General features: G+C 37.7%; 1 protein-coding gene across 8 annotated transcripts in view; it reads right to left on the bottom strand.

The window, feature by feature from the left end:
* Positions 1-12,989, bottom strand: part of LOC131159286 (uncharacterized) — a 33,105-nt gene that overhangs the window by 1,353 nt on the left and 18,763 nt on the right. For 4 of the 8 annotated variants that reach the window (XM_058114041.1, XM_058114042.1, XM_058114040.1 and 1 more), the window contains one exon: positions 1,069-1,113. The exons of the other annotated variants lie outside the window; for them this stretch is intronic. In XM_058114041.1, the coding sequence (XP_057970024.1) occupies positions 1,069-1,113 (45 nt within the window). The remainder of the gene's footprint in view (positions 1-1,068; positions 1,114-12,989) is intronic. 8 annotated transcript variants of the gene reach the window in all.

The following is a 12,989-nucleotide window of genomic DNA, read 5'->3' as shown; positions in this document are numbered from 1 at the left end:
TTTCCCATTAAATCCCATAACCACAAAATATTTCTTTGATAAAGACAAACTCATCCACGATGAAACATCTTATAAATTGCACATGCCTATTTCAGACCAGTTTTAGGGGGGAGATTGCTAATATTTAAAATTATATAGTCCTTTTAACACACCATCAAGAGCGAGCTAGTTAATGTTAGTGGCAGTAGGAGGTAAAGGGGTGGACTTGGAATAACTTATTGCTAATATTTAAAATTATATAGTCCTTTTAACACACCATCAAGAGCGAGCTAGTTAATGTTAGTGGCAGTAGGAGGGAAAGGGGTGGACTTGGAATAACTTAGATTCAGATAGTGATTAAGAATTCAACAGCCCTTCCTTTGCCGGCAGATATTGCCCAAGATCATAAAAATTGATGGAAAATGACTCATGCAGCTGACCCCACCTATTGCTCCAATTTGAATTTTCATTAAATATTCCTTGAGCATTTCAAGTATGACAAATTGCACTTGCATAAAACATGCATATATACTTCCCAATTTAGTTTGAAAATGCTGGTGTATCTTATAGGGCAAATGAGTCTTCTAATAGTGGGCACCATCCAGCATGATAAGAATTAAAGATATCTCACAACTGTGCAATGAAAGCTTATGCCACACCAAGCCACTAATAAGCTTTGTTTTTAATTTACTTTTACAATTCTAAAGTGATGTTGCCTTGCAAGGGGTGCTAAACCCTAATACTTACATATTTCAATTTTGCAAAGTCGAGAAAAAAATCAATAAAATATTCATAACATGTTGGAAAAGGTTGCCCAGTGCACTATTCAATAAGAACTTAATTAACCAACCAAATCACACTTCTTTTGTTAATTAAAAAGTTTGTTTCAGTTAAAATATTAGAAGTTTTTGTTTTTCAGCTCAGTTTGCTTGTTACAGTCAATTTATTTTAGAAAATCCATTTCACTTAGTTTGGCCAAAATCATACCAAATTAACTGGACCAACTGAATCATACCCTAGAGAAAATGCTAAAAACTTAATTTCTTAACCATAACCATGATAATCAAATCCAACAAAACCCAAACTCACCACGAACCAGAAGTCAACAACAGGCTTGAGGATCAGTCCTGACTCCTGAGGCCAAAACTTACAAACATGATTTCGAAATTGAATTTTGTAACTTCCAGCTGAAAAGGCACAGAAGCCACAATCTACCAGGCTCAAAATTACGCCCTGAAATTTAAAGTTTCTTCACCACTAATGGTGACATTAGCAAATAGCAACATAGACTACTTCAAACTCGTCTATGTTATTAATCAAGAGAAGAGGCAATATTCAAACCTGCATTTTCTTCCCTTACTTTATCTAAAATGTCCATAATTTTAAAAGTTATAAGTATAACATTTACAAATCAGGGGTATATAAGTAATTTGATAAAATAATTTTAATCTTAAAAAATTTCCATCATTCCCTTAAAAATAGTAAATTTGGAAATCTGGGTGCACATGTAGTGTGCTCCCAACTAGTCAAAATATGAAATAAAAGAAATAACCTAAACTGAATCTATTTTTTTCATGAACAAAGAATTGTATGAGAGAGAGAGAGTGCAGCAAAGAAAAAAATAAAAAACAAGGAGGACAATATATCCTCCCATTACAAAAGTAAAATAGCTAGACAAGAAAGAAAATAATTGCACGACAGCTCTAATAAATTAAAGCCAACCAATCCCACTATGAGTCTTCCAGAGATATATGTCGATTAATAGAAGTGGCCACACCCTCAAAAATTCTAGCATATCCCCCCAACCAAGTACACAAAATAGCCAAGACAGTGTATCGCCACAAAGCTTCTGCCTCTACCAAACTTAACTTCTTCATGGCTTCTTCTAAAACTACATTTGCACAATTACCACGATCAACCAACCAAAGTATGAAGCTGTTTTTGACAAATCACTCAAAAAGATGTTAGTCCGCCTCCAATCATCTTTTACTTTAACCTTGTGGGAAGAGAGCATAGGTCAAAGCACTAAACATATTTTCACGTTGCCATCATCATCTAGTATATCACTTGGGATTTCTATTTCTGCTTCAACTACTTGAATGTCATCATCATCTTCTTCTTCTTCTTTTTCTACAACAATCACTTGGTTAGGGCACTGTGTAGCTCGATGCCCAAAACCTTGACATTTGAAGCTCTTGATAGATGGTTGGATATTCAAAGCTGTTCAAGAAAGCTCAGTAGTATTCCAAGCTGACTTCTTTCGCACAACTCCACTAGTGCTCTTCTCAAACTAAAGGGTTGATGTAGCTCTAGGGGGATTACGCTGCATATCCTCCTCAATCTGATGGCAGCCTCTATCGCATCCACAACTGTAAAGACAAAACATGCAGCAGGCTGGAGGGAATAGCTGGCTTCAGCCATTTCCTATGCAAAGCTATCATCACATCCTCATATATTTTATGTCGAAACAAACAGCTAAATAACAGAACCTACTAGTTTGCATTTCACCACTTTTTTTTGTTTTGGCTTCAAATCAAAGAGTTGGAGATGAACACATTGCTGGTAATTGGGAGGTACAAATTGCTTGGGTCACTACATCCCATCCCATGTTGTAATTCACTGAATCTCCTTCTTCCAACTCCTTCCTTTAATCCACCAAATTCGTGGAATTCACTTTAATTTTGATTCAACCAAAAACAATTTTCTAGCTTCATTCATGTCATACCATTGGAAAAAGTTCTCCAAAGAATACACCCAATCATCAAATTCATTACGACAACCACCACTATTAAGACCCGATAATTACAAGTTAATTCCCTTACTCAAATGATCATTTCAGCCTTCACGCAACTCAAAAAGTATAAGGGACAGCAGCTATACCACGTTCCAGTTTGGTAGGAAAATCCATGGGCCTCTTACCTAAGGTTGCAACTTCGGTCGTTAGCCTATTCAAAAGCATTACTAATAGTCTCCAAAGTATTCTCCATGTTTTGTGCCCTGCTGAACAATAATTCCACCTTTGCAGACAACTCAACATTTGTCACCATGTTGCAACACCTATTGTGGTCCGCCCCTTCCCCGGACCCTGAATACACGGGAGCTTTGTGCACCGGGCTGCCCTTTTTTAAGGACCCTTAAAACACTTCGCAAATAATCCTTAATTTTTTCATGCAAATCCACTCTCAATTCTCAAGAACAAACTTCAAGTAAAAGAAACCCTCATAAACTAACAAATGGCAGCAATTTGGTCTAATTCTGATGTAGGCAGCACTTGTAGATCCTTCAAAATGTATATCAAACTCAGGTAATCAATCTGTCGATCAAATAACTTCACAATTGCAGATTTATGCAGAAAAACCATCTCCTATATGGCTTTCACACACTATCTATAAAGAAAACTATAGCACAAGAAATTACATACATACCCCTAAAAACTACATGAAGTTACAAGTGTGCCCCTAAAATACACAAATGCTACAAAAAAAACCCCAAGACACATAATTCTACTTCAAGAAAACTAAACATAACAAACAACTAACTGACATTTGATTTAGGACCCAATGATCCTTTGACATAGGCTTCCAAATTGGGTCTACATGATCCATCCAAATACCTGTTACTCATCCTACATCAAATTGTGAGCAATTCTCTGCACTCATAAAGGAAAAGATACAAGCATTGGGCAACAGAGCCAACTTGCCTTAATCTTCAAAGGAACTTTAGCTTTCCAAATTAAAGAACAAGGAGCAAAAAGGACTAACATTATGATCATAAAACAAATGAGAAAGCTTGTAGGAATAAGCCTCAAAAGAATCAAAACTCAATCTATTACCAACCCCCAAGAAACCAAAGGACATATACTGAAGCAAGGAGATATTGGCCTAGATTAATAAGGTGGTGACCAATGGATTGAAGTAGCAGTGACACATCAAATGAATGGACTTAGAAGTATTTGTTTCAATTAAATTCATTTAGAATAAGAAACAATGGGCTAAGACCGCACAGTTTTATCGCATGAGTTCCAATAAGATCTATCTGTATGTTGGCATGCACAAGCCTTGGAGTTAGAAGTTTATTTGAATTCAATCCATTCGGCTAATAGGAAGATGAATAGATCAATTTTTCTGGACCTGTATAGATGCCACTACACTAGAATGAGGGATTTGGCTTTATGTCCATGACTTAATGCAGGGAAAAATAAAAAAGACACAGAACAAGAATTCCTCAAACATAAGTAAAGAAAAAAGGAAAAACCAGTATCATCTTAATAATAATGCCAACCAATCTCAGTAACGTGGAACAGCATCAAGGAAGTATAGCAAATAGAGAATATAGGAGAGGGGAGAGGAAGAAGGAAGGAGAGGGAAGAGAGACAATTGGGGGGAAACAACCAAGTTCAATTCAATTTCAAATTCAACAAGAACCACCTCTTACATGGCTTTCTCACACTATTTATGAGAATACTTAAAATGCAAGAAATTACATGTATACCTCTAAAGATACATGAATTACAAACCCCTAAGATATACAGTACTACAAACAAAACACCAAATATACTTTAGCCTCATTAATTACTCCTAAATCTACTGGGCTGAAATCCAATAATTCCTTAGTCCAACACTCCTTGATCAGCCTCCAATGAGGGTCCATCAATTGCCCCCACTTGTTCTACATCAAATCTCCCACCTCCAGTTGGAAAAAATTCAGCCTTGAATTTTGAAATGTTGGAAGATCAAAAGTGAGAAGCAATGAACTTGAACTCTTTAACAGTTGGCGCTTAAGTGATGTAAGAAACCACGTTTCGGCCACAAATTTTGAAATGTTGGAGGATTAAAAGTAAGAAGCAATGAACTTAACTCTTTGAAAGTCGGTGCTTTTCTTTCTTTTCTTTTTTTTTTTTGGATAAACAAAGAATTGTATTAAAAGAGAAAAGAATGTACAACAGAAAATTAGAAAGAGAAAGGCAAATAAAAAAGAGAAGACTGGGAGAATCAGGAATCCTCCCTTTACATCAATAAAAACTAGTTACAAAGAATGCAACCTAAGCAGGGAACTAAAGTCAATGTAACAGGGCCAACCAATCCCGCTGCAAGTGTTCCAGAGAAACAAAAAAACCTATTTGCTGACACCCACAGCGGTGCAAGATATACCACTCTACTCCAAAGCAAATTTTTAGGTAGTAAGCCACACCTTTGAATACTCTAGTGTTCCTTTCCAACCAAACACACCAAATAATAGCCATAATGGTGCAATGCCATAGTACTTTCCTATACTTTCCTTTCCCAAAAACCATAAAAGTTATGGCATAAAAGGCCTTCAAAGAATATGACCAGACCCAATTTTCACCAAATATACCAAATACCTTATTCCAAATAGCCTACGTGAAAGGGCAATGAAGAAATAGATGTACACTAGTCTCTTCCCTCCTCATGAAAATGACACAAATGTCAGTGGACAGGACCTCATTAGGTGCTTGTCTACTTTAGTGATGTGAGAAACTGCGTTCATAGCACCACAGACTTGAATTTGAGAATTGGTGTCAATGAATGCCTTGGGAATAACAAACTCAACAATGGGAGTGTAGAAGATTTTTTATTTCTTCAAACACATGCATTTCCTTTCTTTTAGGGTCTTCAAGCAGCACAATGTTGACATAATTAATATTGTCAGATTCCTTATCTTGGTTGGTTTGTAAACTAGGCTTCAAATGCTCTTCTTACCAATATAGTGAAAGTCAAGTGTCCTCATATCCTTGCGTCACTCAAACGATCTAACCAAATTGAACCAAGGAGCATATGGCCAATATTCATGGGTTTGATGCCACACCAAACATTATCAAAATAGTCACCCATTTGGATAGGAACCAAAAACCTTTCATTAACATGTAAAGTACTCTTATCAACCTGTTAATGGTTATTTTAGTCTTATAGTATTATTATTGAGTGTGATAGTATGTTAATTAGTAAGAGTTAGTAAGGGTATTATAATCATTAGAATGTATTTGTTTTGTATTATAAATAGAGGGAGAGACCTATCTTCAAGTTAGGTCATTCATTTAATCAAAATCTCAACATGGTATCAGAGTGCGATCCAACCTAAACCCTATCACACTCCCCCGCTGCCAGAAAACACCCTCCCATCGCTGCCCTTCTTAGAACCACCAAAACCCTTCATTATTTCACAAAACCAACCATATAGCCAGAAAAAAAAAACCCTCTAAAACATAACCCTACAACATCCCATAGCCAAAAACCTCCCCATGCGCCACCAAGCGCCGGCTGACTGCTGGCAGTCCTGATCCCACACGCCGGCACATGAGAAAGATTTTGGCCACCTTTTCTGATTTTTTTTCCTCCACCATGTTCTAATTCCTTCCCTAGACCATATTATCAAGCTGTTGGGCATGTTTTTTGCTCAAAAATCCAACCTTTTTCGACCATGCACTCGTGGTATTGTCCAGTGTTCGTAAAAGCTTTTTGTGAGTTTCTTGGAGCAGTGGCAGTGTTCATAAGTTGATTTGTGAGGCTGTGGCGGTATTATCTTAGTTTGTAGGTGGTTCACCTCGTTCATGGTTGTTTCGGTGCTTCAGCTCATTTGTTATTGTCCCGATCAATTTTGATAGTTCTTCTTATTTGACATTCGTGTGGATGCTTGTTTGGGAGTGTTGGGACGGAGTCTATGAATCCCAAAAACATGTTTCCTTCATCGTTGCCACAAATAACAACTGAAAAGTTGGATGGAAAGAATTATGTTCAATGGTCCAAGGCTATTTGGGTTTATTTAGCAAGATTAGGAAAATCCAACCACTTATTCCAATCAGATCCTTCTAATGAGAAGAGAAAAGAAGTGTGGATTCAAGAAGATGCCTTGATTGTTTCCCTCTTGTGAAATTTGATGGAGCTCTAGATTGCAAGGATGTGCATGCATCCAAATACATGCAAGGAGATTTGGGATTATGCTAAGTGTAACGGTTCTAGACCCAACTTCGGTGAGGTATTGTCCGCTTTGAGCCACTGACCTAACGAATTTGTCCTATAAAAGGCGTCTCACATACTTGGAGTTCAAACCATCCATATAAGTCAAAGATATCCATAATATACATTTGATGTGGAACCGTGACAGGCTCTCCCGTCCAATCTCTAACACCCTCATCAAAGTGAATTACACCTCTGTGTAGGATTCACCCCCATGATAGTACCCCCAAGATAGCTGTGATACCAAATGTAATGATTTTGGACCCAACTCCAGTGAGGTATTGTCCGCTTTGACCCACTAGCCTTATGAATTTGTCCTATAAAAGGCGTCTCAGACAGTTAAAGTCCAAACCATCCTTATAAGCCAAAAATCTCCCTCATACATATTTGATGTGGGACAGAATGTAATGGTCCTGGACCCAACTCCGGTGAGGTATTGTCCGCTTTGGCCCACTGGCCTCACTAATTTGTCCTATAAAAAGGTGCTTCACATAGTTGGAGTCTAAACCATCCTTCTAAGCCCAATATTTCCCCAGTATACATCCAATGTGGGACCGTGGCAAGCTCTCCTGTCCGATCTCTAACGCCCTCGCCAGAGTGGCTTACACCTCTACGTAAGATCCACCCCACATGATAGTACCCCCAAGGTAGCTCTACACTACCAAATGTAATGGTTCTAGACCCAACTCTGATGAGGCATTGTCCGCTTTGATCCACTGACCTCACGGATTTGTCACATAAAAGGTGTCTCACATAGTTGGAGTCTAAACCATACCATATCTATATCAAAGGAAGAGTGTTTCAAGTTTCAATAGCATCAAGCGTCACAACAAGTTTCTCTTCCCATTGCATCTCTTGCCCAAACAAGTAATCCCACAGCATGCCTATCATCTAGTACTTCTCATCCTAGTTCTTGGGTTATAGACTCCGCTACTACTAATCATATCACAAGTAAACCTAATTTCTTATCTACTCTTCAGTATCCGAAAAATTGACCTTATGCTACTCTTGTTGATGGATCCAACACGGCTATAAAGGGAATTAGGATTGAAAATCCCACTTCTTCTATTTTTCTTCAATTTTGTATATCCCCAAGTTTCCTTTCAATCTTATGTATGCTAGTAAGATTACCAAATCCATAAATTATCAATAACATTCTTCCCTAATTATGTGGTTATTCAAGATTTGAAGACGATTGGCGGTGGGCATGAAGCTTGTGGACCTTATCATTTCGAGCCGCTATATTCTTCTACCACCTACATTGCTACTGCTACACCACTCCAAATTCATTGTCGGCTTGGTCATACTTCTTTGGAAAAATTGAAACTTCTAGTTCCTAATATGAGTTTTGTGGCTACTCTTGATTATGAATCTTGTTAATTGGGAAAATGCCATCGTGTCTCTTTTGCTTCCCGAGTAAATAAATGGGCTGCAAGCCCTTTCATGTTAGTCCATTCAGATGTTTGGGATCCTAGTAGAGTTGTGTCCAAGTTGGCTTTCTAGCACTTTGTAACCTTTGTGGATGATTATTCAAGGATGACTTGGCTATATTTAGTAAAAGATCATTCTAAACTATTTCATATATTTTGTGCCCTTTGTTCTGAAATAAAGACTCAATTTGGTTTTCCAATTCAAATACTTCGAAGTGATAACCCTAAAGAGTATTTCAGTACTCAATTCACTACTTATATGACTCAGTTTGGCATTGTTCATCGATCATCTTGTGCCCACACTACTCAACAAAATGGGATTGCAGAGGGGAAAAATAGACATATCCTTGAAACCACTGGCACCTTACTTTATCAAATGCACGTACCTAAAGTGTTTTAGAGTGATGTTGTACTTATTGTTTGTTATCTTATCAATAGGATGCCATCCTCTATTCTTAGTGTACAATTTCTACTCCATTCTCTTTCCTAATTCACCTCTATTCTCTCTTCCTCCCCGTATATTCAAGTGTGTGTCCTTTGTTCATCAACAAACTCCCAAAGTGGATGAGTTGGATCCTCGTGCTATAAAATGCGTCTTTTTGGGCTACTCATATACGCAAAAGGGATATCATTGTTATAGTCCGATGTTGCATCACTTCTTTGTTTTTACAAACGTTACCTTCTTTGAGTCCACATCTTACTACATTAAGTCCCTAAGTGCTTTTGATCTCAGTGAGTCTCTTCCTCCACCTAATCTTCTAGATTCTAGTTTGTTGTCCTTACCCAATCAACCACCTGTGTCTCCATGTAGTTTGAGTCCTTCTCATCGTCTCAATCTTCCTAATTTGCGTGTGTATTCAAGACGGCAGGTCCAAGGAAGAGAGTCCCATGTAGCTTCTACTTCCACACCTTCAGTTTCCTTGTTTGATGATCATATTTCCAACGATATTGATCCTCCCACTGCTATCCGGAAAGGCAAGCGCACATATATACAACATCCCATTTCCAACTATGTTAGCTATGACTTCTTATAACCCTCCTATTCTTTTTTTGTTACGATATCGCCTACTGCCCTTCCTAAATCTGGTTCAGAAGCCTTAGCCCACTCTGGGCGGAGGAATGCCATGGTTCAAGAGATGAATGCTTTACAGGCCAATGATACTCGGGACTTGGTATCTTTTCCTCCTAACAAGGTTGTGGTTTGTTGTCGCTAAATATACATTGTGAAAGTCAACCCTAATGGATGAGACTGGACTAATGGGATCCAATCCAGTTTAGACACCCATGGATCCTAACAAGAAGTTAGTGTCGAATATGGGTGATTTGTTGCATAATCCTAGACAATACCAGAGACTTGTTGGAAAGCTAAATAATCTCAGAGTCGCTCAGTCGAACGTGTCTTCTGCAACAAGTTTTGTGAGTCAATTTCCGCATTCTCTGAGGGCAAGTCACTGAGACGCAATAATTCACATCTAGAAATATCTCAAAGGTGCATCTCGGAGAGGTATTTTATATCTAGATCAGGGTCACACTTATATTTAGGGATATATAGATGCAAATTGGGTCGGGTCGCCCTCCAACTGAAGATCCACAATCAAGTACTATGCCTTGGTTGGTGGTGATTTGTTTTCTTGGAAGAGTAAGAAATGAACTACAGTTGCCAAGTCAAGTGCTAAATCAAAGTATAGAGTTATGGCTCACACTAGTTGTGAACTTGTTTGGTTGAAGAACATGTTGGAAGAATTGGGTTTTCCACATTCTCAGTTTATGGAGTTGATGTGTGATAATCAAGCTGCTCTTCATAAGTTCATATTGCCTCCAACCCGATCTTCAATGAGCAAACAAAACATATAGAAGTTGATTGTTACTTTCTTCAGGAGAAACTTTTGCAGAAGTTCATTGCTACCACTTATGTGAAGTCCGATATGCAGCTTGTTAGATTTGTTTACCAGAGCTTTGGGGGGGTGCTCATGTTAAATTTATTTGTAACAAGCTAGGAGCATATGATATTGTATGCTCCTACTTAAGGGGAAGCGTTCATGATTATTTTAGTTTTCTAATATTATTATTATGTGTGTTAGTATGTTAATTAGTGAGAGTTGGTAAAGGTGTTATGGTCATTAGAATGTATTTGTTTTGTGTTACAAACAAAGGGAGAGACCTATCTTCGAGTTAGGTCATTCATTCAACACAACCCAACATATATCTCTCATAAGACAATGGGTGGGGTTACGAATGAAACTGCATACGAGTGAGACCATTTCCAAAAACCACATCCATATTCATACGATCTCTTCCATCAATGATGATTTTGCAAACATTTTCTCCACCCTTGAGAAAGGAATGAAATGGCTTGATATTGTGGTTGTGCCTAGAGTATGACAAGAGTCATTCCTTTTTCCAACAATTTGACACCATGTTGCAGGATTTATATAGATAATTGCTGCAACTATATAAAGATCACCAAAGGTCCTTAACACAATTTGCCAACAATGCTCAATATAATCATGTAAAACCACAAATTTGACTCTCAATTTCTCAAGAACCATCTTCAATTTCTCCTTTATATATTCAATTTCTATGTAATTGTATGGTATCTCATGAAATATATTGTGTCCAAAATACATCAAAAGAAATTCCTTTTTCTAACAATTTCTCACCATAATGCAACTATATATATATATGCTGCAACTACATATATATAGCAACTACATGTATATATATACATATATCACCAAAGGCCCTAAACACAATTTGCCCACAATGCTCAATCTGCTCATGTAAAATCACAAACCTGACTCTCAATTTCTCAAGAACTATCTACAATTTTCCATTATTGTAGAGTAACTTATGAAATTAAACCAATCCACAAATACAATTTGCAAATGCCAACAATTTGGTCTGATTCTGGTTCTGGCAGCACAGATGAGTCCCCTCAAAATGTGTATTAAACTTCACAATCAACTCTCTCCAAGTACTTAAAATATTTTCTGGTTTTTTTGCAGGAAAAAGTGGCTGGTAGCAGATATTTTACAGTTTTGGAAGTTGCAGAACAGGGGAAATTTTTCTCACATGCACGTCGCTAGCGACTCACAAGCCGGTGGTGACTTTCTGGCAATGAGATGTGGCATGTAGATAGGTCAGGGTGTGGCAAGTTTGATGGTGGTGGTGGTGTGATGATAATAATAATAATAATAATACACACAAAATAAGGATATTGAAAAGCTGACAGCCAGGAAGTCTTCTCCCACGTGTGGGACCACATATGTTGTCAGACGGAAATGCATTTTAGATGAAAAGCTAATTGGGCAATCTCTATTTCTAGCTGGTGGTGGTTTGTGATGTGAAAATTTTCCAGCAGAGTGATGTTTGAAACATGAGTGCAGGGTTCATTTTTTTTTTTTTTTTTGCTGAAATCTTACAAGAAGATGACTGCAGCGGCTGAAGTCTGGAATTGGCAATTGATTTCATGGACAGAGAGAAGAAATGACAGAGAGAAAGTGTGTGTGATAAATTCAGAAAATGAAAGACGTAAGAAGACAAGTTCTGGCTTAAGAATTCAGCAGGAAATTGATTGCTACAGAGGTAAAAAAAGGGGGGGCTGGAATTGAAGATGTAAAAAAGAGGAAGAAGGATGAAAGGGGAAAATGGCTGATTGAAATGGAAGAATGGATATTGAATTTGGGTTCTGATACTAAATGATGTAGAATAGCATCAAGGAACTACATCCAAGAGAGAATTTGTGAGAAATAAAGGAGAGGGGAGGGCAAAAAGGAGGAGGAGGAAGAAGGAAGGAGAGGAAAGAGATATAATCAGCACGGAACACATCCAGGTTCAGCTGAATTTCAAATTCAACAATAACCACCTCTTACATGGCTTCACAGACTATTTATAAGAAAGCCTAAAATACAATAAATTACATATATACCCCTAAGAATACATGAAATTGCATAAAAACCCCAAAAACACACATATTACAAGCAAACACTCTATAAGCCTTAACAACTGCTCCTAAATCCGTTGGGCTGAAATCCAATACTTCCTTAATCCATTTCTGCTTAATCAGCCAATGAGGGTCCATCCATTTCCCTGCTTCTTGTTCTACATCACTCAGTTAACCTCCAGAAAACAGCAACCCTTAAAACAGCCTGCACTATAAGCCCAAAGGGAAGCCAAATACAACACTCTGTCCCAAAGAAAATCATTTTCATAGAAGACCTTTCTCCAACTTTGAACTCAGCAAATCAGCATTTCATATCCACTCCTGAGGTCAAAAGTTAGTTTTCTAGACAAAATAGTCACTCCTTGTCATGATTGCAATGACTTCAACTAAATCTAGGAGCCCAAAAAAATGCAATACCAGCTCAAAAGGCTCCTATACCATATCGGGAGTCTAGGGATAGCATAATCCATGAAGCCTCACCTTCACAATTGCAGAATTGTTTATGTGACTTGAACCAGTAACCCTCAAGTTTCTGTAGAAAATCCTACCATTGGGTTAGGTTCACCCTCAAAAGAAAGCATAATATTTAATTGATGCCACCTAAATCTCACTTCCAACAATGACGTATTATTCATAAAAAATCAGAAATTCAAAGACATTACT

The sequence above is a fragment of the Malania oleifera genome, chromosome 7 (genome assembly GCF_029873635.1).
Source record: "Malania oleifera isolate guangnan ecotype guangnan chromosome 7, ASM2987363v1, whole genome shotgun sequence".
Classification (NCBI taxonomy): domain Eukaryota; kingdom Viridiplantae; phylum Streptophyta; class Magnoliopsida; order Santalales; family Ximeniaceae; genus Malania; species Malania oleifera.
The sequence above is the reverse complement of the archived record's forward strand: the minus strand, read 5'-3'. Positions and strand labels throughout refer to the sequence as shown.